We start from the raw sequence: 22,308 nt of genomic DNA, 5'->3' as shown, positions 1-22,308 counted from the left end.
ATGCCATTGGTCCAAGCAAGTCACATGGCCACACGCTGAGGCTGAGCAGGCCTGATGTAGGTGAAGCCTTAGCAGAGAGCCTGGTGTATAGTAAAATCAGAGAGTGGCAGTCACTCGTTATTAGTGCTGTTTTGTTGTTGTTATGGTTACCAAACTTGCTGACACAATCTTAGGATGAACTAAGATGTGAATCTATCGTGTCTGGACTTATGCTGCTGCCCAGACACTGGGAAGAAGGTGAATAGGGGAGGCGGTCATCACAGGTGGGCCTGGGGGTCCTGGGCGAATCGCCTCACCCCTCGAGCCTCGTGACCACATCTGGAAAATGGGTCTGTCACTCCTACCCAGACAGCTGCATAGACCCCGGAGCGGCTGCAAACCCCTGTACTGCCTCTTCTGCTGCGTCCCCCTGGGCAGGCCACTGAACCTCTCTGCGCCTCTGGTTGTCATCGGTCACATGGGGATGGCAGCATTGTGAGCCTCGGTTGCTGGAGGGTGAGATGATGAACACTTGGCCCTCAGGAGGACAGTGCACCCAGCAAAGGCTCAGCTGGCGCCTCACTGGCCGCGCTCTCTGCCTCACGATTTTCTCTCCTCCTTCCTTCTTCTGTGCAGGGAAGGAGAGCTGCTTCGAAAGGATAATGCAGAGGTTCGGCAGGAAAGCCGTCTACATCGTGATTGGCGACGGGGTCGAAGAGGAGCAGGGAGCGAAAAAGGTACTTCTTCCACCTCGCAGCTGCTTTTGCTCCTCTCCTGAGCCCTTTCGTGGTTTTCTGGGCTCTGTGCACACCTGCTGCTGCCTGGGCCCCACTCCCGGCTCTTTGCGGGGTGACCCGTTCCCATTTGCACATCGCAGAAGCATCCTGAGCAATTTCCTCCTGCAAATCCCCCTCTGTGCCTTTGGCCGCTGCCCTGGTAGCCCTGGATTGTTTCTGGGACAACTGCTCCAAGGGGAGACGCTCTGTCGGGGCAGGCTGGTAGGGGGCCGGTGCACGTGTGTCTTTTATTTAATTCTTACTGATCATATGTTCCAGGAACCCTTCCCAGTTAATAAAGACAGCATTAAGCTAATGAAAAGGAAAGCCCTGCATCTGTGATCTCAGGCCCATGAGGAGAGGGGCAGGGGGCTCTGGTAGCCGCAGCTCTGTTCTTGGAACAGAAACAGCTGCCAAAGGCCTGGGTCTGGGCCTGTCCACAGCATCCCAGGGACCTGCACCCCCATCCCAGAGGCCTGGGAAGGGGATTGTTAATGTCACGGAGCTTAACTTGGGGACCTGGTTTCCTCCCTTTCCCCGGCAACCAATTCCAAGGAAATGCAGCCACGGTTAGGGTCTCAGAGGATGAGCCGCATAAAGAGAGGGAAGGCCCCAAGGGTGTGGGAGAGGGGCTCGGAGAGGTGGGAGAGGAGCTCGTGGGAGAGGAGCTCGGAGAGGAGGGCTCGGAACCTGTGCATCCGCTGCTCCCTCCACCTGGAAGGCTCCCCCCCCCCCCCCCCCCCCGCCCCCGGCCCCATCCTTCAGGTCTCAGCCCAGCAGTCCTTCCTGCGTGAAGAGTTGTCAGACTGGCTCCCCCTCTGCCCTTCCAGCTCAATCAGCCCTGCCTGGGACTCCCCATGGTCCTTATTCTTTCTTCAGGACATTTTCCTCACTTGTCATGAGAGGATTATCTATGTACTCAGTGGCTTATTGGCACATCCTCCAGCTACAGTGTAAGCTCCATTAGCTGAGCACCTACTGTGTGCCTAGGTGCCGGCCACTGTCGTTGGGGATCCCGCAGTGAGCAGAACAGACAGGGCTCTCACCCCTCACTCGGCTCACAGGCTGGGACAATAAGCACCTAAGTGTAACGTGCTGTCAGGTAGTGAGCAGAGCTTTGGGGGAAAACAAAGCAGAGAATGGGAACAGAGGGGACTCTAGGGGCGGGCAGGTTGCAAGGGTAGTTAGTGGCCAAGGCAGGCCTCCCTGGGAGGTGACATCTGATTAAAGTCCGGAGGAGGAAGGGAAGTGAGCCAAGTGGATATCAGAGGGAGGGCATTCCAAGAGAGGAACCAAGATGTTCAAAGGCTAGAGCCCCTGCAGGGAGCCAGCCTGGCCACAGAGGCAGCCAGGCAAGTGGGGAGTAGGGGAGGGGGAGGGAGGGGAGCCCTTGGGAGGACCTCAGCTTTCACTCTGAGCACTTGCTTTAAGAGGAAGTGCTTTCACTTTTATTTTTTTTTCTTAAATATGTTTTTATTGATTTCAGAGATGAAGGGAGTGGGAGAGATAGAAACATCAGTGATGAGAGAGAATCATCAATTGGCTGCCTCCTGCACGTCCCCCACCAGGGATGGAGCCCGAAACCCAGGCATGCGCCCCCGACTGGAATCGAACCTGGGACCCCTCAGTCCGCAGGCCGACGCTCCATCCACTGAGCCAAACCAGCTAGGGCAGTGCTTTCACTTTTAAAGATGAATTGGTACCGAAACCGGTTTGGCTCAGTGGATGGAGCGTCGGCCTGCGGACTGAGGGGTCCCGGGTTTGATTCCGGTCAAGGGCATGTACCTGGGTTGCGGGCGCATCCCCAGTGGGAGATGTGCAGGAGGCGGCTGATCGATGTTTCTAACTATCTCTCTTCCTTCCTCTCTGTAAGAAATCAGTGAAGTATATTTAAAAAAAAAAAAAAAGATGAATTGGTTTAGAGCGGTGGTTCTCAACCTTGGCTGCACATTAGAATCACCTGGGAATCTTTTTAAAATCCTGATTTCTGGGCCTCATCCTCCGGAAATTTTGTTTCTTTGTTATGGGGTGGGGCCACAACATTAGTAACAAAGAAACAGAATTTCCGGAGGATGAGGCCCAGAAATCAGGATTTTAAAAAGATTCCCACGTGATTCTAATGTGCAGCCAAGGTTGAGAACCAATGGCTTAGAGGGAAAAGTATTAAATTAATGACAGTAACAGGTGATACACAAGGATATGGCCAAAGTGGTGGCCTGAGTCACGGGAATTGTCCATGAAACACTGGCGTTCCGGAAGCGCGTGCCACGCCCAGGGCGCGGTCTGCGCGGTGAGACTGCCTGTAGCCACTGCCAGGGCCTGGGGCGTCGAGAGCCCCTCTCCCTCTCCCAGGGCAGACGGAGTGGGAAGCTCTGCCCTGAGCCGTGACACTGAATGCTGAGCTTTGCTTCTATCAAAGTTGGGTTGGAGAGCAGCTTCGGCCTGTGGCCCTGAGCACGCCCTCTGGTTCTCACCTGGAGAATGTCAGGGCCATCCTTGGACCAGTCACTGCCAAGTGCCCAATTGGATAGGGCGCAGATATTTACAAATAACCCCTTTCTTATCCTGAAATGAAATACTAGTGATAGTATGACCTATGACTGCCCAAAACATCAGTATCTAGTGATTCTATTAGAGACATAACAGGGAAAATTATTTACACTCATGGCCTTAACTACAACTCTTTATTACTGCCATTATCGTTTTATTTCCTCCTTAAAACCTCCCTGCAACGTGGGTATTATTCCACTTCATTTTGCAGGAGACAGATTTGAGACTCGGAGGGGTTAATTAATTTACTTAAGGTCACACAGCTGGTACAGGCAAACTGACGTGCGTTTTGCTCCAAGCACCTGGCAGGGAGGAGACAGACTTAGGAGTTTCTAACACTGTCAGACTACACCCCTGAGCTTGTCAGATGAGGTGGAGTCCACCAAAGAAGACTGGGGCGCACACCCCCATACCCCGACTCCCCTAAAACCCTGCCCACTAGTGAGGAACGTTGTGTGCCAGCGGCTCTCCTGGCCTGGTGGGTGGGAGTCATTAGCCCCGGCCGCCAGACACCTGGGCAGCGTGAAATATGGCGACGGGACAGAGGGCTTTGTTTCGGCTGACAGTGTTGTTGATATCTCCATTTTAGTGGGTCATTTGTCTCCACCTCTCCACACGTGATAAATCCACCTGCGCTCCGGACCAATCAGGCCCGGAGGGAGGCGACCGAAGTATCCCCTCCCTCCTCTGCTCATATCCTCCCGGAAAAATGAATGACCGTCTTCACAGGGGGACAGGAGTGGCCGGGTGGCGACCAGAAGCCACCCTGGCAGAGGAGGGAAGGGTGGGCGGGGCAAGGAGAGGGTGGGGAGCTGGGCGACTGGAAGCCATTAAAGAGATGGCATCTGCCCGCGATGGAGAGCATTCTGCTTCCCTGGAGCAAGAGAACGTGCTAAATGGTTCTGACCAGCTAGCAGCCCACCCTCTGTAAACAAGAGTGAGTGAGAGAGGAAGATGTGTTTGTTGAGGACTTTGCTTGACGAACTCACCTTCCCTCTCCTCCTCCCTGCCTTCCTCCTTCCCTTCCTCCCACGAATATTTCTTGCGCACCTATTATGTGCCCGGAGCCATGCGATGCAGCAGCGAACCTGGCATCCAGGCTCCACCCCACCTCGGGCTTTGCACTTGCGATCTTCGGCCTTGTCATCCTCTGGGGTCTGCCTAAAGGTCACCCCTCCACAGAGGCCTCCCCTGACCCAGCCAGCAAAGGGAGATACCCTCCCCTCAGCTGCTTTCTACCCTCCATTCTACTTCCTTCAGAGCCTTTACCACGAGATAAAATTACGTATCATGTTTATTTCTCACCTGTGGACGCATCACCTGTGACTCCGATGTGACCCCCACAGGTGGTTGCCACCTACCCGAGGCCCCTTGGAGACACAGTGGTAGACAAAGCCCCTGCCCTCGGGGTAACCTCCCCACCTAACACCCTTTACTTAATCGGGTGCACAGAACCCCTTTTGCCATGTAAGGTTGCACATGCACGGGTACTGGGGACCAGGACACGGTCTCTCTGGGTGACGATTATCCTCCCCACCGTAGCCGGGAAGGACATCTGCAGTTTCTACCCCGTGGGCCTGAACCTCGGCAGCAGGATTCGCACAAGAACTGCGGGCAGCCACTTGCTGCTTAGTCAATCCTGTAAGGCCAGCGACTGTCTGGAGGAGGCTCGTAGCTGTTAGCTGCAGGCAGCAGGAAGCCCAGGCAGTGATGACGGGAAGCACTAGCTTACCCAACAAGATCAGAAGTAGCTGTGCCCGAGGACGTTTCCGGGGGCACAAGCCTCCCTTCCCATCATTCTGCTCTACCCTTGGCCTTGTCTTCTCTGGTCTGTGGCTTCGTGGCCTCAAAACGGTTGCCACAGCTCCAGGCATCACATACTAACATGACAGCATCCAAAGAGGAAGGGAAAGTAAGGAGGAAGGAGTTCGCCTCAGATGCTTCTCTCTAATCATGGAAGCAAACCTTTCCCAGACGCCCCCCAGCCAACTTCCCTGTTGGCTTCGACAGGTCACAAGTCAGGGAGATACCGACCAGATCCCTGGCAAACAGGAATAGGGTCGAATTGCTCGCTTAGATGATCACAACTCCTCGCCTGCATCTGGGCACGGGCACTGCCAGATTCAGGGTCTGGAAGCAAGGGATAAGGAAGGATGGCTATTGGGCAGGCAACCACTTTAGCCAATGGGTACATTTTCCAGTGACAACATGCAGTCAGCTTTCTTCTCTGGAGCCAGACATGTCCTCTCTGTGCCTCAGTTTCCTCGTCTGTAAAATAAGATAGACATGTGCCTCTCTCGGAGGGTTCCTGATGGGGTTAAACGAGTAATGCATTGCATTGCGACTACGATTACAATCATAGTTATTACTAGCTTGCCACTAATTTAACTCTAGTTAAATAAAGTCTCGTCTCTTTCTCCTGCCTCACTTGACAAAGATGTTTTTGTCTTGAGTGTTTTTGTTTGTTTTGGTGACTCGGCAAGATAATAAAGCACCTAGCACAGTGTCTGGCTCAGTAACAGTAGATTCAAAAGACTATTATTTAAAACATTGTGTGTCAAAACATTGCATATCTTACTTATTGTTTAAACTCTGAAGACCCCCCAAATTCATCCCTTCACATACATATCCTGTTTGTCCTGCATGCTTCCTGACTTTGCCCTACTTATACAGCATATCCTTGTAGAAATAAACATGACGTACGTACACATAATCATGACAGCAGCTGATATTTATGGAGCACTTAGTATGTGTGCACTGTGACTAGCCCCGGCGATGGGACCCAGCACATAGCTTACATCTTACAAACAGCAGAGTGACTTGTTTCAGGTCACCCAGCAGGTGGCGGTAGAGCCGAGCTATGGACAGGACACTGCTCCTAACCCTCATGCTGTGGAAATAGTTCATGAACTTCTTTCCCACAGGAGTGATTTCAACATTAACACACCCCTTCCCAGACCAGCCACCACTTCCGTTCTATCTGCATTCGACCCATACCAGCGATTCTCAACCTTCTTCATCTCGGGGCACGCGTAAACTAAATTCTGCGGCACACCAAAAAAAAATTTTGTTGATTTGACAAAAAAAAGAAAAAAGAAAAGGTGTAATTTTGATTCATTCACACCGGACAGCTATTGTTGTGTGTCTGTTGTCATTTTTTTCTTTGGCAATCTAAGGGGTAAGAGGTCAGTGCCCCTGACTAAATAGTCAGGTATTGCATGCTTTACAAATTCTTGCAGCACAGCAGGTGAAAATCAATGACCTGTACTATTATCTACTTAATGTGTTCCTTCCAATCAACTCACTTCTATTTAAAATTGGAAAACTGCCCTAGCTGGTTTGGTTCAGTGAGTAGAGCATTGGCCCGAGGACTGAAGGGTCTTGGGTTGGGGATCGAGTGCATGTGGGAGGCAATCAATCGTGTCTCTCACATAGATGTTTCTCTCTCTCTGTGTGTCTCCCCTCCCTTCCACTCTCTCTAAAAATCAGTGGGAAAATATCCTCAGGTGAAGATTAACAACAACAACAAAATTTAATTACTTAATTAAAAATAAATTAAATTTGAAAAATTGATCCTGCCCTGGCCAGGTAGCTCAGTCGTCCCAATATGCCAAGGTTGCAGGTTCGATCCCTGGTCAGGGCACATACAAGCCTCAACCAGTGAATGCACAGATAAGTGGAACAAGTGATTCTCTCTCTCCAGCTCTCTCTCTCTCTGTGTCTAAAATTAATAAATAAGCCCGGCTGGTGTAGCTCAGTAGCTGAGCATCGACCCATGCACCAAGAGGACCCTGGTTCGATTCCCGGTCAGGGCACAGCCCAGGTTTTGGGCTCAATCCCCAATTCGGGGCAGGCCCGAGCAGCCAATGGATGGATTCTCTCTCCCTCTCTCTTCCTCTTCCTGAAATCACTAAAAACACATTTTTTTAAAAAATAAAATCAATATATAAAAATTGAAAGAAAGAAAACTTGATCCCATGGCAGTAACAGAGCGACCGAGCGTCACTGGCTGTAAAGAAAAGGGAAAGAGAAAAACAAAAAAGTGACAAAGAAAACAAACGAACCTCCCCTCCTGCTCACCGAGGCCCCGCACACTCTGTTCACACGGAGATGAGCAGTGTTAGGGAGGGGCTGGCACCTCGCAGAGATGTTCTTGAAGGAGCAGGATTGAGAACACATTTTAAATCAATAGCTTTCTCGCTGTGTGGTGAAGGCCACGCGGTCCCAGTGGAGGGGAGAGGATCAGGCAGCGCAGGACGAACTGATCAGAACAGGCCCAGCGGGGACCAAACCGGGGTGGCCTGACTGGTGGGTACCGGTTTGCTGACAACCTTACGTGCCTCCCAGTTTGGAAAATGCCCACTGGCTCTGCTGCCTCGAGTTGCCGTCGCACAGGGTTCTAACTCTGGGTGCGGCGCCCAGGGGGCCGCGGGGGCGTGGAGCAGGGCCTCACGTGTTCTGTGTTCTGTGTTCTGTGTTCCAGCACAACATGCCTTTCTGGCGGATATCCTGCCACGCCGACCTGGAGGCGCTGAGGCACGCCCTGGAGCTGGAGTATTTATAGCAGAACCCGGGCAGCACCCCTGCCCTCCCAGGTGCCCCCCACCAGGCCCCTTGCCTCCCGCCAGACGCTGGACACTGGGCCGGGTCCCTGCAGCCAAGAGGAGGAGCCGGGACCATCTCTGAAGCTGTTCTCCCGTCCAGACGCGGGTCCGGAGCCGCAGAGCACCCAGCGGTGGCTTTGGGCCGTTTAACTTTGGGGAGAAGGGCTGGCTGGGAGTCCAGACTTTCCTAGAGGCTCACAGAGCAAAAGCGAGGCGTTGCTGATCTGGGGGAGGGCCGGGGACGAGACGCACCTGGGGACAGGCTCGGGTTTTCTTCTTCTTCTTAATTTATGGACTAATCTCATTCCCCGCTATTATGTTCTCATTCCTGTGTTGTTGGTTTCCTTAGTCGTTGTCTGGTTTTGTGTTTTAAACGGGCGTGTGGAGCGCCCGGGTTCTAAGGTAAGCACTCCGCTCCAAGGGTGCTCTGGGGGGACAATCATCTGTGAGCAATCGGTGAGGGAGGCGATTCGGGGCTGTGGGAGACTGTTGCTTATTTTTGTGTCTAAGGACCTAACCTGACGTCGTGTGGACAGTGCACGTGCCTTATGCTGCCATCTTGTTTTCTAGGGAGAGGGGACCCTGGGGAGGAGGCGGTACTTTGTGATGGAGAAAAGGCATTAAATAAAACCACGTTTACATTTTGAACTGGGTAGGGTGTCATTACTTCACGACCACTCCTGAGGCTTCTGAATCTGTTGTTCTTTCCAGAACCTTTTCACTTACAAAGGAATAAAATCCAACTCAGACTTGCTTAAGCCAAAAAAAAAGTCTTGGGAAACTTCAGGCGATAGCTCCTCCAGGCGTAGCTGGATCCAGGTGACCAAGTTATTTTCCCCTGTGTGGCCTTACTTCCCCGGCAGGCTCTTCCCTGAGTGGCAAAGAGGCTCTGAGAATCTTCTAGCAAAACCACACGGGCAGAAAGAGTCACGGGCTCCATGGAGCTGGGCTGGGGTTTGATCCCTCGTGAACATAAAGCTGGGGAGAGCTGGTCCCCCAGAGGAAAAGTCAGTGGCTGTTACTAAAGGAACTGGAGGAATGAGGGTTGCGCTGAAAAATACAACAACTTCCAATCCAATGGTCAGGTTTGATTTTCAGTGAGTGAGCCAAGGACCCCGTGGATGGGACGGGAGGGGCATTTAGAGAAGTTCTGAGGACTTCTTGAGTATGTCTGCTGCTCATAGAGTCCCAAGCAGGGCCCGGACCCACCTGGTTAGATGCTAAATACAAGTAAAGGCTCCTCCCTCTCTCCGTGTTGGTCAAATCCAGGTTTACCAGTTGCTGGTATATCCATGTCGGTGGAGATGGGAGAGGACGCGTAATTGGAGTCTCTGAGCTAGAGTCTGATGGCTACAAAGCCATCCCCAAGGGCAAGATAGGCTCCCCTCGCTAGACCCTGAGCTCCCTTGGGGCAGGTTCTGTTGGTTTCAATTCTGCACCCCAGATCAAGCACAGAGTGGATGCTGATACCTATTAGAATCCCATTCTAGATGAGACGGAAGGAAGGATGAAAGTACGACTGGAATCATAGTCAGATGGACATTTGGACAGATGGGTGAATTTGTGGTTAAATCGTTGGGTGGGTAGATGGATGGTTGGTTAGGTGACTGGATAGTGGAGAATTAGAAGGTGAATGGCTAGCCGGGTGACAGGAGGATGGATGGGTAAATGGATGATTAGCTATGTTAGGATGACTACATGGATGGTTTTCTATATAGAGTGATGGGTAGACGGATGATTGGATGGAAGACTGAATTGATGACCAAATGCTTGTGTGGTGAGATGAATGGGTGGACGGCTGTTCGGATGAGTGGGTGACTGTGGTTTTATGGGAAAATGAGTGAGTGGATACCTGAGTGCATAAATGTTTGGATGGACGGATGGAGTTTGTTTCTAGCCACAGTCTCCCCCCAAATGACCACACCAGCCCCTCCCCGTGGGCCTCACGGTGCTGGTGCGAAGGCAGAGGAAACCAGTTCCGTGAATCAGCCCACCTCCTCCTTGCCCCATCCCAGGGAGCCTCGCCTCTGCCGAGCCACTGCCGCCAAAGCAGGGCCGGGGTGGTGTCAGCGGTCTGGGCCGGGACACCAGGCAAGTCCTGGCAGGTGTGAGTGGTGGTGCTGCAGCCACTCATTCATCCCACCTGGTCAGGCGGGGTCAAGGGGTCAGCCATTTACCAGGCGCTCTTCTCGACTTCGGGTGCAAACGGACAGAAGCCATCCCTACCCTCACGGAGCTGACATTCCCGCCAGGGAACACGCCAGGAAGCAGGCAGATGAGTGTGCCCCCCAGGCTTTCTCACTCACCAGCCTGTCCCGTGAGAAAAAAGGTGGAGAGGGCCGGGGGCCGAGCAGGAAACCAGCACACGCACACCCTGTTCCTCCACACGCCCGCCCGGCACAGGCTGGCTTCCCGCTTGAGTCACACCGCGTCCCCTTTCAAGGTCAGGAGGAGAGAGCAGGCCATGTGACCTCGGGGGGAGGAGAAGGTGGACCCGAGGCTGAGGCCAGCCAACATCAAGGAGACAGGTTGAAGGGGGTCCTGGGAGTGTCCCAGTGTGTATCCAGAGCAGCGTTCAGGCTCCACAAAGTGGCCCTTGCCTGTCCGGGGGTATTCACGGCGGGCCTTCTTGTGGGTTGAGATTTTGCCTTTCAGAATGCCTGGCCTGGCGCTGCTCAGCTAGCGATGGGGGTGCCTTCCTCCTCAGACCCTGGCTGCGAGTGGGGTGATGAGATCAGAACCGGATGGTGAGAAAAGCCGGAGGACGCGTTCCAGGGAGAGACCGGAGGTTCAGAGCTCCCGGGTGAGCAGGAAGAGAAAGGCGGCCTGAGTGCCAGAGGCCTGGGCAGAGGCCAGGGGGCAGAGGGCACGGCGGGTCGGATCCGGTTGGACCCTTTTGGTCATGGATTTTGTTTCGTGGAGTCGGGTTTCATTCCAGATCCAATGAGGACACCAGCGTTTTAAGCAGGAGAATGGCCACTGTAGGGAGAATGGCTTGGAGTGGGAAGGATGGGGGCAGGGCCTTTGGTCACGGACTCCCCGTGAACTTAAGGAGATTTTCTAGCTGTACTTTATAATCTAGACAGTTCACTGCACAAAGCGCAAGTATGCGTCCTGATGTATTTTACCTGTGATTGCCCTTGGGTGAACCCCACCCAGATCGAGACGGAAGATATTTCCGAGCCCCCAGAAAGCTCCCTCGTGGCCCTGCCCAGCCTCTGCCCACGCTCCTCAAGCTTCTGGTTTGTCACCTCGTTTGGCCTGATCTAGTTCATATACTAGTAAACGGGCCCAGGCAGAACGTTCCCCTCTGTGCCTGGCTTCGTTCCCGCATGAAGCTTTAGAGATGGCTCCGGGTTGTTGCATGGTCTGCAGTCATTCTGGGTAAAGGAGAACCCGAGTGGAGAAGCTGGACCATTCTCCCCAGCACCGGTCAGCCCCTAGCTCGGCGCTGGCGGAGCTGTGCTCCTCGGTGACCACCAGAGGGCAGTGCGATGCCGAGGCTGGCCTGGGCCGCCTGCAGGTGCCCTTGAAAGGCTTCCCAAAGCATCTCCTTCAGGCCCCGCCCAGGCTTGGGTGGTCCACTGACTGTGGCCACATGGAGATCCCAGCAGAGAGGAGTGTCTGTGCTGGGAGGCCTCAGGAGCCATCGCCCCGCAGGGCTGGGAAGCGCTTGTCCCTGAGCTCTGCCCAACTTTAAACGTTGCCTGCTCTCCAGGCTCGCCTGTTTGCCACAGTCCCCACCACACCCTATTGTCTCCCTGACACACTGAGGCCAAGTATCAGTTACCATTGAGCATCACATGCTGGCTGTGTTCTTCATAGTGGAGAAATATTTTTCTATCAAAAGTGGAAAAACAACAACTAAACCAAGGCACCTGCATGTTACAAGGAGAAAAAATGATGTACAAATCTATTCTAACCTGTTTAATTTACAAAGAAAGCATGTCTGTGTCTACTTTCCGCTCAACTAGTTCCTCTGGTTTCTGTTCTCTGCCTGGCCCTGGGAGCAGTTTGTAATTCCCATCTTAACCACTACCCTATATCTACCTCTGTCTGTTTTTGTGTGGTTTTTCTTTGTATCTACTCTTTTTTTTAATATTTTTTATTGATTTCAGAGAGGAAGGGAGAGAGAGAGAGATAGAAGCATCAATGATGAGAGAGAATCATTGATCGGCTGGCTGCCTCCTGCACGCAACCCGGGCGTGTGCCCTGACCAGGAATCAAACCATGACCTCCTGGTTCATAGGTCAGTGCTCAACCACTGAGCCACACCAGTCGGGCAGTACCTCTGTCTGTTTTGTCCACCACTGTTACCAGCACCAGAAACTGCCCAGCTGAGAATGAGTACCTAATTAAGAATGAATGAGTGAGTGAGTGAGCGAGTGAATGAGTGGCTTTTATACAAAAGCTTCTCCAATAGTGACAAAGGTATAGTAATGGTTAAGAGCAGGCATTTTTTGCCAGGACCGGTTTGGCTCAGTGGATAGAGCGTCGGCCTGCGGACTGAAAGGTCCCGGGTTCGATTCCGGTCAAGGGCATGTACCTGGGTTGCGGGCACATCCCCCGTGGGAGATGTGCAGGAGGCAGCTGGTCGATGTTTCTCTCCCATCGATGTTTCTAACTATCTATCTCTCTCCCTTCCTCTCTGTAAAAAATCAATAAAATATATTTAAAAAAAAAAAAAAAAGAGCAGGCATTTTTTATGTGTCATCAGACTGGGGTCAAGTTCAGCTTCTGCAACTAAATAGTTGTGTGACCTCAGGCCGCTTTCTCAGTCTCTCTGGGCCTGATGTTATCAGCTGCAAAAGGCAGGTTATTACAATGCAATGTACGTAAATTGCCTGAAATATAGAAGATGCTGCGTAAATGAACCTCCCTTCTTCCGTTTATCAAGGTGAACCAAGGTCAGTGCTGGGTTGTTTTAACAAGCTGTCTAGTGCCCAACGGGCCTGGCCTTGGGCTATATGCTGGGCCAGGTAGACAACGGTTTCCCATTAACACCATGTCCTAGGCCAGATGACAAAGCCAAAGTTTTAATCCCCGGCCACATCTCTGGGTGAGAACTGGCTTGTTCGACATCCAGCCACCCCTTCTCTTTCTGCTGCGCTTTCCTGAACTGAAGAGGCTAGAAAGCTGAAGCTGCACCGCAGACTCCCTTACAGCCAGGCTCTGGAGCAGGTAGGGCCCACCAGTCAGTGCGGTCACAGAGACTGTATAGGTACGAGGTCAGTGGGGGGAACGGTGGCTGCACAGGGGCGTGTGCCTGCAGGTGCTGACCAGAGCAAAGCTGGTGCGGGCCGACCTGATCCTGCGGGAGCAGCACCACCCCCACCCAACCTCAACCGCAACCCCCACTCCCACTGGTGACTCAGTCCCGCCGTGTGGCTTTCTCCATCTTCCTAGTGATTCTGTGGATACTCATCATGTTCCAATCAGATCCCATCAGGGAAGCAGCCAGATCTGGCCCAGGTGTTTGGCGTAAGTAATATCTGATGGGAATTGGACCTTATCCCGTGGTGGGAGGAGCTGGGGAAGTGAAGGTCTGAAAGGGGGCATAGGGAGTCAACAGCCAGGCGATCTGAAAAGCCGTGGGGCACGTCCAGCCACCCAAGTGAGTAGATAAATCAACGGGGAGCCATCACTTCTGCAGCCAAGCATCCAGGGGTGGGCCAGGCACTGGAGTCCAGGAGTCAAGAAGACCTGGACGTAGCGCTGAGGACAGCAAGGGCCAGGGAGCCTGCTGCCATGTCTGTAGCTGTCTGTCGCCAGGTTTCGCCACAGTGACCTTGCAAGGAAAGAGGCTGCTGCTGAATCTGGACAACCAAGGGGTCCGGGCTGCCTGGCACTATTTGAGCCAATTCAGCAGGGACAGGTTGAATCATATATGAGCGTTTATTCCAATAATGCCGGCAGCATGGGGGAGCAGCAGGTCACCCACGAAAATCTGCTCTGCACCCCTCCCCCCATAAGCCAGCTGCTTATATGGGGTACAAGGACACAGATTACCTGGATACCATTTTGGTCTATCAGATAGACCAAGTGGGCAGCAAACTGCGGCTCGAGAGCCACATGTGGCTCTTTGGCCCCTTGAGTGTGGCTCTTCCACAAAATACCACAAAATACCACATGCGGGTGCGCACATACAGTGCGATTGAAACTTGGTGGCCCATGCGCAGAAGTCGGTATTTTGTGGAAGAGCCACACACTGAAGGGGCCAAAGAGCCGCATGTGGCTCGCGAGCCGCAGTTTGCCAAGCCGCAGTCTGCCGACCACTTGGTCTATCTGATAGACCAAGATGGTATCCAGGTTCAGCCAATTAATATCTCAGGTACTTAGACTCAATTATCAGATACACCCACATGGAACCTAGGTTTAACCAATGCAGACACACCCATCTCACCTCCCACCTCAGCCGCCCTCTCTCCCTCTCTGAGCTCCTCAGCCCCCCCCCCAACCCCAGAGCCCTCCATTCTGGCCTCACGGCCTGCCTTCTTTCCCGAATGAGGCCAGGTTCCCGCCTCAGGCCTTTTACGTTTGCCCTTCCTTCTACCTGGGATGTTCCTCCAACCAGGTTAGTAGCTCTCAGTTCTGGCTGCCCATTAGGGGCACCTGAGCAGCTTTGCAAGAGGTACAGATGCCCGAGCCCCAGAGAGACCGTTGTCGTTACCAGGGAAGTGGCACCTGGGCATTTCTGATTTGTTTTATATCTCCCAGGTGCTTCCAATGCTCAGCCAGAGCTTAGAATCGCTGCCCCAGAACCCCCAGCTCTGTGAGTGTTTGCTCACAGGCAGCTTCTCAGAGAGGCCGTAGGCAATCACACCATCGGACTCCCCCTCGCCCTGCTCATTTACCTTCAGTGCTCGACCCCAGCTTTATATGCACATTTCATGGCTTCCCAATGAGAACACCAGGTGGGTGAGGGCAGAGGCCACACCGGTTTTGTTCAGCACTTGTCCCCAGAAACTAAACATTTTTGAAGTTAAAAATGACAAGAATACCCCATCTCCAGAAAGAGCAGTTCAATAGTTCAGTTAGATTTCATGAGCTCTGTAGCCTTGAGCTGGTCACTTCCTGGGCCTGTTTCTACAAGGGCCAGTGGGAGGTCACATGAGAATAGCGAACAGCACTTTTTGGGTTGACTCGTGACCAAGGACAAAGGGAAAATCACAGCCCACGGTGGGAAGGCCTCGGACCACTCCCTCACAAACAGCGGCCTCCCTGCCTCTCTCCCTCATCTAAGCCACACCGGCCTCCTTGCAGAATACAGAGTGCCCTGAATGAACGACTACAGCCCACCTTTCTCCCCGCTCCAGCTCTCTGGGGCTGCAGTTCTGCATAGTGGCCACCAGGTGGCGAGAGGACTTAATTGCATTCAAGATCACCCCTAGACCATCCTGGCCAGTCCTGGCCCCTGCCTGGCCGTTGCTAAGAGAAAAGAGCAGGGACCATGGCAGAGCCCATGGTGCCCTCCCTCCTCTCCTCATTCATGGAGTCAGAGGCATTGGGCAACAGAAACGCTGGGCCCAGACTAAAGTCAGAGGAAGAAGGGCCCACTGTCGTCTGGATCGGCCAAGTCCTTCCCCTCTTCTCTGACCACTCCTGACCCTCCCGCACAGCCACCTGGGATGAGTCCCAGGGGCCCCTCCGTTTCCCTGCCCATCTGCATACCCTCAACTGAGGGTGCGACCATCTGCATACCCTCAACTGAGGGTGCGACCATCTGCATACCCTCAACTGAGGGCTGTGACAGGCATTGTCCTCTCCCACAATGCAGGGCCGCGCTAGTCCGGTACCAACATGGAGCAGCAGCCAGGCCTTAGGTTACATAAAAAAGGGGACAGGACAGAAGAGTGTGTATCAAACGCTGCCACTTGTGCACAGGAAGGGGGAGGAAACGTCCTCTGCGTTGGTTTGCAAATGCGGACTCGGGACACGCAGGCCGGAGACCAGGGTGGCTGGGCGGGACTAACCCAGGGCCCTCTTCTCACATTTGAGGCCTATGACTGTATTACCTAGTGAAGTCAATAGGAAAAGTGAAATGCAACAATTTATTTGAAAATAACCATTTCTCTACTTTCTTGTACAGGAAGCTGCGGCCGGGGTGGGGAGGGCTGGAGTCGGGTGAGATTAGGGGACACAGCAGTGAAGGAGACAGTAAACTTTGACCAGGGATGAGGCTGAGACTGCCCGGCCGGTGTGGCTCAGTGGATTGAGTGTCGTCCTATGTGTACCACGAGGTCGCCAGTTTGATTCCGTCAGGGCACATGCCGAGGCTGCAGGCTCGATCCCCAGTAAGGGTGTGCAGGAGGCAGCAGATGGATATTTCTCATGATGTTTCTCTCTCTCTCCCTCCCTCCCTCTCTAAAAATCAGTAAAAACTTTCTTTTAAAAAGAGTCTGAGACAGAGGATAACAGGGCTATGGGTGGGGAGTGGCTACAGAGGTCGCATCTGAAAGATGGCCTGGAGAACAACACGGGAGGGCGTGCCAGGCAAGGGCCCAGAGACGAGGAAGGGCCTGGCTTGTTGGAGCAGAAAGATGACAGTGGGGTGACCATGCCTTCCCCTCTCACAGCCTCGGCCTCTCCCCCTAAAATGGGGCTGTGCCACCTACTCTGTGGTCTTCAGGATAAAATGAGAGGATACCGGGAAGGTGCACATCCATTGCCCAATAAAAACGGAAACTAAACATTTTTGAAGTTAAAAAAATGACAAGAATACCCCATCTCCAGAAAGAGCAGTTCAATAGCTGTTAGATTTCATGAGCTCTGTAGCCTTGAGCTGGTCACTTACTGGGCCCGTTTCTACAAGGGCCAGTGGGAGGTCACATGAGAATAGCGAACAGCACTTTTTGGGTTGACTCATGACCAAGGACAAAGGGAAAAACACAGCCCACGGTGGGAAGGCCTCGGACCACTCCCTCACAAACAGCGGCCTCCCTGCCTCTCTCACTCATCTAAGCCACAGAGGCCTCCTTGCTATTCATTAAGCACATCAAGTTCACACCTGCCCCAGGCCCTTTGCACTTGCCGACTCACTCTGTCTCGGAGGCTCACCCACTTAATCATCCCACAGCCAGCTCTTCATTCAGGACTCAGTTCAAATGTCCCCTCCCAAGAGAGGCTCCTCATGTTAAGAGCTAGTGAAGCCATCTTCAGACCCCCTTGGTCCTACTCTAAACCAGCAGTCACCAACCGGTGGTCCGCGGGTCACTGGTGGTCTGTGAGGTCCGAAAGGTTGGTGACCGCTGCTCCAAAATATCCCATCTTGTACTAACTTATCAGGTGATCACCTCATAAGAGTCTAATCACTATGCTTTACACCTGAAACTAACATAATAGTGATATCAACTGCAACTGAAGAAGAAATATATTTTTAATACATTTTTATTGATTTCAGAGAGGAAGAGGGAGAGATAGAAACATTATTAATGAGAAGAATCATTAATCGGCTGCCTCCTGCACGCCCCCTACTGGGGATCATGCCTGCAACCTGGGCATGTGCCCTTGACCAGAATCCAACCCTTGAGTCCACAGGCCGATGGTCTATCCGCTGATCCAGACCAGCTAGGGCAAGAAATTATTTTTAAATTCCTGTTCGCTTCCTGTCACAGCAAATGGCCTGCGGGCCAAACGCAGCCCATTCCGATTCTGTACAGCCTGTGAGCTGCGACTAATGTTTATATTTTTAAATGGATGAAATATATATATATATATATACATATATCACACATGAAGTTTCAGTGACCAGGGTGGCCCGGGCAATGTGAAGTCTCGTGCTGCCCACTCAACTCTGAGTGAGGCCCCCATCCTGGCCCGGGAGGAACTCCCTCCCTCCCACTGTTTTTCCGAGGCTGACCCAGGATTTCCCTTGCTTCTCATCTGGGTCAAAAACACTCAAGGCACTGGACGAGGGGCCCTTATTGCTGATGTGCTCACCACCGTGGAGATGTGCGCGGCCGCTCACGGCCTGGCCGCTGTGTTCGGCCGTGAAAACCTGACGCGGCCATGCAGACCCAATGGAAAACTGCAGATTTGAGGACGACCAAGCCATTTTTCCAAAACAGTTTAATTTTTAAAAGGTGAAGAGTCTGAAGAAACTGGGGAGAAGGGGAGGAACCCAAAAGAGCCTACCGTGTTGTGAGTCTCCTGGCTCAGTCACAAAGAAACACCATCGTCAAAAAAGATATTTAAGTTTAATACAAATTTTATACAAAGAAAATGTGAAAAAATACTTCCATATGCTAAAAGCAATTATGCTTCACAAATAAGGCCAGCTAGGCTATTTTCTTTGTTTTTTTGATAACTGCAATTCACAAATGTTCTTTCTCTCCTGTTTTCTTCTAATACTCCCTTCTTACTTCTTCTCTAATATGGGTAACTAGCTGGAAACTGTGCAGTCCGCATCCTCTTATCAACAATGAAGAGAAAGTAAACGAGACTAAAATGTACAACGAGATGGGCTGGAATGATATCGTACAATTAATTTCCTCATATACATACATCCCCCTCCGCTTGCTCAACGCCTTTTGTTTTACACAACAAACAAAATGGAGCCACAGCGTTCGTAGTGTAACAGACAGCATGGCGGGCGTGTCCTCTCACACTGCCTTGGTTTCATGCTTACATAAAAACGTAAAATCCCCTCGGATAAATACTACAGACATGCTTCATCCCAGGCTCGACTGCCCTCCGCGTGCGCCCGGCCTCCGTCCTCCCTGCCGCAAAGCACAGGATCTCTCTCTCCCAGCGTGTGAGTGAGTCGGAAGGAGCCACAACGCACAGGAGAGATCTCTCTCGGTTCCGAGGACTCGAAACGCCCGGTCTTCTCTCCTGCGCTGGGCTGAGTGGGGCTGGTTTCTGCTTCTCGTCTGTAAACAAGGACACTGGGTTTTCCCTTTTAGGAGGAGAGTCACCGCGTCGGTCACGTCACAGAAGCGAGCTCCTGCCCGCGTCCTTCTGCGTCCTCCGGGCCCAGAGAGCTTGCATCTGATGAAGCAGCAGCGCGGTGTCGGGAAGGGTTGATGGCTTGATGGGAGGTGCCCACGGCAGCACAGAATCTGCGCCGGAACTCACCATCCCGGTGCCGCCTCCAGACGGACGGGCACAGACCACCCCTTCCAACACCAGAACATCCTTTGTGTTGTTGGTTTGTGTTTTTCTAATCGCTTTTCTTTTTTCTTTTTCTTTCTTTTTTTTATAAGTTAAAGTCAATACAAATATAAAAAGGGGAAGGTACTCTAAGTTCAGTGACATCCACAAATTGTACATTATTTACACCTAAAGCGTGAGTTCATGTGGGTGGACGGTCCTCGGAGCTCGTGGGGGACGCGTGTAGTGTGGGACCCTCGGTGGGAAGAAAGGCCAGGTCTGTGTGGAGCCCTCGGGTCCGGAGGGGGTGGCCTCCCGCCTCACGTGTCCGCGCCGTTCCCTGGCGGCCCGGGGTCCGCCTTCTTCCTCCGGGGAGCGGACGGCTGGGGGCGCGGCTTGTCCCTAGTCCCAGAAGGCGTCCAGCCGAGACTCTTTCGGGAGGAGGCTCTTCGAGCTGGCGCTGGCGTTGTGCTCGGAACGCGACGATCCTCGCTTCTCATCGCTGCCGCTCCAGCCGCCGGACTTGCTGCCCCGGGAATGGTCTGGGAGGAAAAGCAACAGAGAGAAAAGAAAGGCTCAGCGCTCCCGCCGCCTCCCCCGGAGCAGAGCTCCCCGCCCCGACCGGCACGCCTCGCCGCCCGCACAGCGCCGAGGGGTCAACACTGCCACCCCGGCCTCCTCGAGGGGGTGGTCTGCAGAGGACCAAGGCAGAACGGCTTCCTTTCTTAGGACTTAACAGAGCGGGTTGGAAAGACAGGGTGTCATGCTCACGGAGAATGAAGATCGGAGAGGAAATGGCCAAGGAAGGCCTTTCTGGTGCGGTGCCCACACTGGGCAGCCCCAGGACGTGACACCAAGCACCCCGTGCGCCGGTAGCCACCCTCAGGCACAGGAAAAGGCACCCAAGTGTGACGTGTGACCCACCGACTGACATCAACCTTAAGCTGCTTTGATCAATTTACAGGAAACTCGAAAAACAGACTCAAACCAAACCACCCAGAGGAGCAGGTCAGAGAGGAGGAGAAGGAATGTGAACCAGAGCGGCCAAGGCCAGCTGGGAGCACAGACCACCGGCCCCAGGAAGGACAAGCCGGGGGGTCACCAGAGAGTGCGGAACCGAGTCGGACCCGAGACAGCTTCAGACACAGGCGAGTCAGAAACGAGGAGCCGGAGAGCCAGGCGATACCTGTAACGCCGTCCAACGGGCCAGGCGCGCGGGCTCCCTGGACAGGCGCCTATGGGAGCCCTGGCAGCAAGCCACCGGGTCCTGCACATCCGAGGTCATTTACCAGCTCAGACAGACGGGGCAGAACTATTACGATTTCTCCAGAGGTGCGGGGGGGGGGGGGGTAATAGCTGACTGAAGAAGTCAACTTCAAGTTTAGAGACAGAAATCGAAACGAGGGAGGAAGAGGCCATGTCACCGTCTGGGGGGTGATGTCTTATCGCCTGGCTAGTCGTGAGCCCTTTCTGGAGGGTCTGGAGGGCCGGATCTCCAAGGCGAGCGCCTCACACAGAGGAGCTCCTCAGTCACTGCATCACTGACCCGCAGGGCAGGATTCTGCGGAGCGGGGGTCAGGGGGCGGCCTTTTGTTTTTTGTTTTTTAGTATTTTCAATTAGTTTACCTTCAGTATTATTTTGTATCGTTTAGGGTGCACAGCATAGGGGTTAGACAATCGTAAACTTTACAAAGTGCTCCCCCTGACGCCATACCTAGTTATTAACAACATTCCTGACCGTATTTCCTATGCTGCACGGTATGTCCTCGGACCGTTTTGTAACGACCAATCTGTACTTCTCAAGGGCTGGCTCTGCCTTAACAGCCCTGACTCGACCTCTTCGTAGCCTTCTGCCCGATCTGCACTGCCTACATCAAGCAGGTCAAACTCGCGGCCTGCGGGCCGCATGCCTCTTTATTTGGGCCGTGTGAGCCGCGAGCTTGACCTGCTTGGCCCACACCATCAGTTCTTCTGGAGGGACTCTGGGGAGTGCTGTGGTTGGTCATCTCCAAACGTGAGAAAATCCTGCAACAACGCAGTCACGCCACATCCAGTCCCCCTGCTCGGGCGAGAGCAGAAGGGGCGGGCTGAGCTGGGACGGCACCTGTAGGGCCTACCCGCTCCCATGGACAGGACTCGGCGCTGGCTGGTACGGCCAGTCACTACAGGGGAGGATCGGTGCTCACCTGGGACCTTGTATGAAAAGAGCAAGGATGTCCCCTCGAGAAGCTAAACCGTACGCTCTGGCCGTTTCCATAGCCACCAGAGGCCCAGTTACGAAGAAGTACAAGCCAAAGCGAGACCCATCACTCAGAAGAACAGCAGAGGACACACCCCCGAAGAAGCACACACCCGGCCTTCGCACGCCAGGAGTGAGTCCGGGCGGCTCCGGGGGCGGGGTCATACTTACACTTCTGGGCCGGGCAGGAGGGGTGCGGCTGGTGGTCTGTGGCGGTTGGGGCAGAGGCGGGTTGTTGCTAACTGAAGAGATAGCACAGGCATCCTCAGAGTCTATCCGCTCGAGTCCACACCCCCACGTGCTCACCACTGCTGGCCCTCGTTAGGCCACTGCTCTTAGCACTGCTTCTCCACTTAGTGGTTCACAGGAGACTAAAGCTTTTTAAAATTGCATTATGAGACCATAAGCAGGACCACTGGACACAGCACGGCGTTACAGGTGGAAATAAGATACACACGACATCAAAGCAACTCTGGAAGCCACAGGTCCTCAACGTTTGAAAGCAAAACCCTCAGAACCATGAACTCTGCCAACAGCCTAACTCAGCCAGGGAAACAGGCGCCAGACCACAGCCAGGTGGGAGGCGGCACCAGGCAAAGCCGACTGCTGAGGGCAGGTGGTAGCTAAGCCAGGGCTCGGTGGACACAGAGCAGGGAGGAGGGAGGCGAGGAAGGTGCGCAGGGGGCGGCGGGCTGAGGGTGGGGCTACAGACGCGCAGTCAACTGAGCCACGTTCTCAGCTCCGATGATAGGACACCAACCAATCACATCGGACACTGAAGCGTCAGAAGTGAGTGGCATGAAAGGGGTCTCCATAGAATAACCGAGAACAGTGAAGAGCTTGTTAGGAAATGATTGGAGACACGATCAAGGGGGAGACAGGAACTCCAGGAAAAAGCAGGCCGCACAGGAACGGAAGAGGAATCCCAGCACACGGATGCCGAGACCAAGGGGACGGCCCCAGTGACAGAAACGCAGGTCCGTGCGTTTCGATTCCCCAGACCGGGCCCAGCCTCCCGTGAGAAGAAACTGCAGTTACAGAACAGCTCCCCGTCCTCAACCTCGATGAA

The 22,308-nt window shown here is 53.4% G+C and overlaps 2 protein-coding genes across 25 annotated transcripts in view; one reads left to right on the top strand and one right to left on the bottom strand.

The window, feature by feature from the left end:
• Positions 1–7,943, top strand: part of EYA2 (EYA transcriptional coactivator and phosphatase 2) — a 211,470-nt gene extending 203,527 nt beyond the window's left edge. For all 4 annotated transcript variants that reach the window (XM_070421592.1, XM_070421593.1, XM_070421591.1 and 1 more), the window contains 2 exons: positions 616–716; positions 7,789–7,943. In XM_070421592.1, coding sequence (XP_070277693.1) covers positions 616–716; positions 7,789–7,869 — 182 coding nt within the window. In that variant the 3' untranslated portion in view covers positions 7,870–7,943. The remainder of the gene's footprint in view (positions 1–615; positions 717–7,788) is intronic.
• Positions 7,944–17,962: 10,019 nt separating this feature from the next.
• ZMYND8 (zinc finger MYND-type containing 8) overlaps positions 17,963–22,308 on the bottom strand; it is a 110,224-nt gene continuing 105,878 nt past the window's right edge. For 14 of the 21 annotated variants that reach the window (XM_070420784.1, XM_070420795.1, XM_070420797.1 and 11 more), the window contains 2 exons: positions 21,411–21,481; positions 17,963–19,542 (listed from right to left, as the gene is read on the bottom strand). In XM_070420784.1, coding sequence (XP_070276885.1) covers positions 19,321–19,542; positions 21,411–21,481 — 293 coding nt within the window. In that variant the 3' untranslated portion in view covers positions 17,963–19,320. The remainder of the gene's footprint in view (positions 19,543–21,410; positions 21,482–22,308) is intronic. The other 7 variants (XM_070420800.1, XM_070420802.1, XM_070420803.1 and 4 more) reach the window with 2 other exon arrangements.

The sequence above is a fragment of the Myotis yumanensis genome, unplaced genomic scaffold (assembly GCF_028538775.1).
Source record: "Myotis yumanensis isolate MYYU_CA2020_CCGP unplaced genomic scaffold, mMyoYum1.0.hap1 SCAF_7, whole genome shotgun sequence".
Taxonomy (NCBI): domain Eukaryota; kingdom Metazoa; phylum Chordata; class Mammalia; order Chiroptera; family Vespertilionidae; genus Myotis; species Myotis yumanensis.
This window is presented reverse-complemented; position numbering and strand designations above follow the sequence as displayed.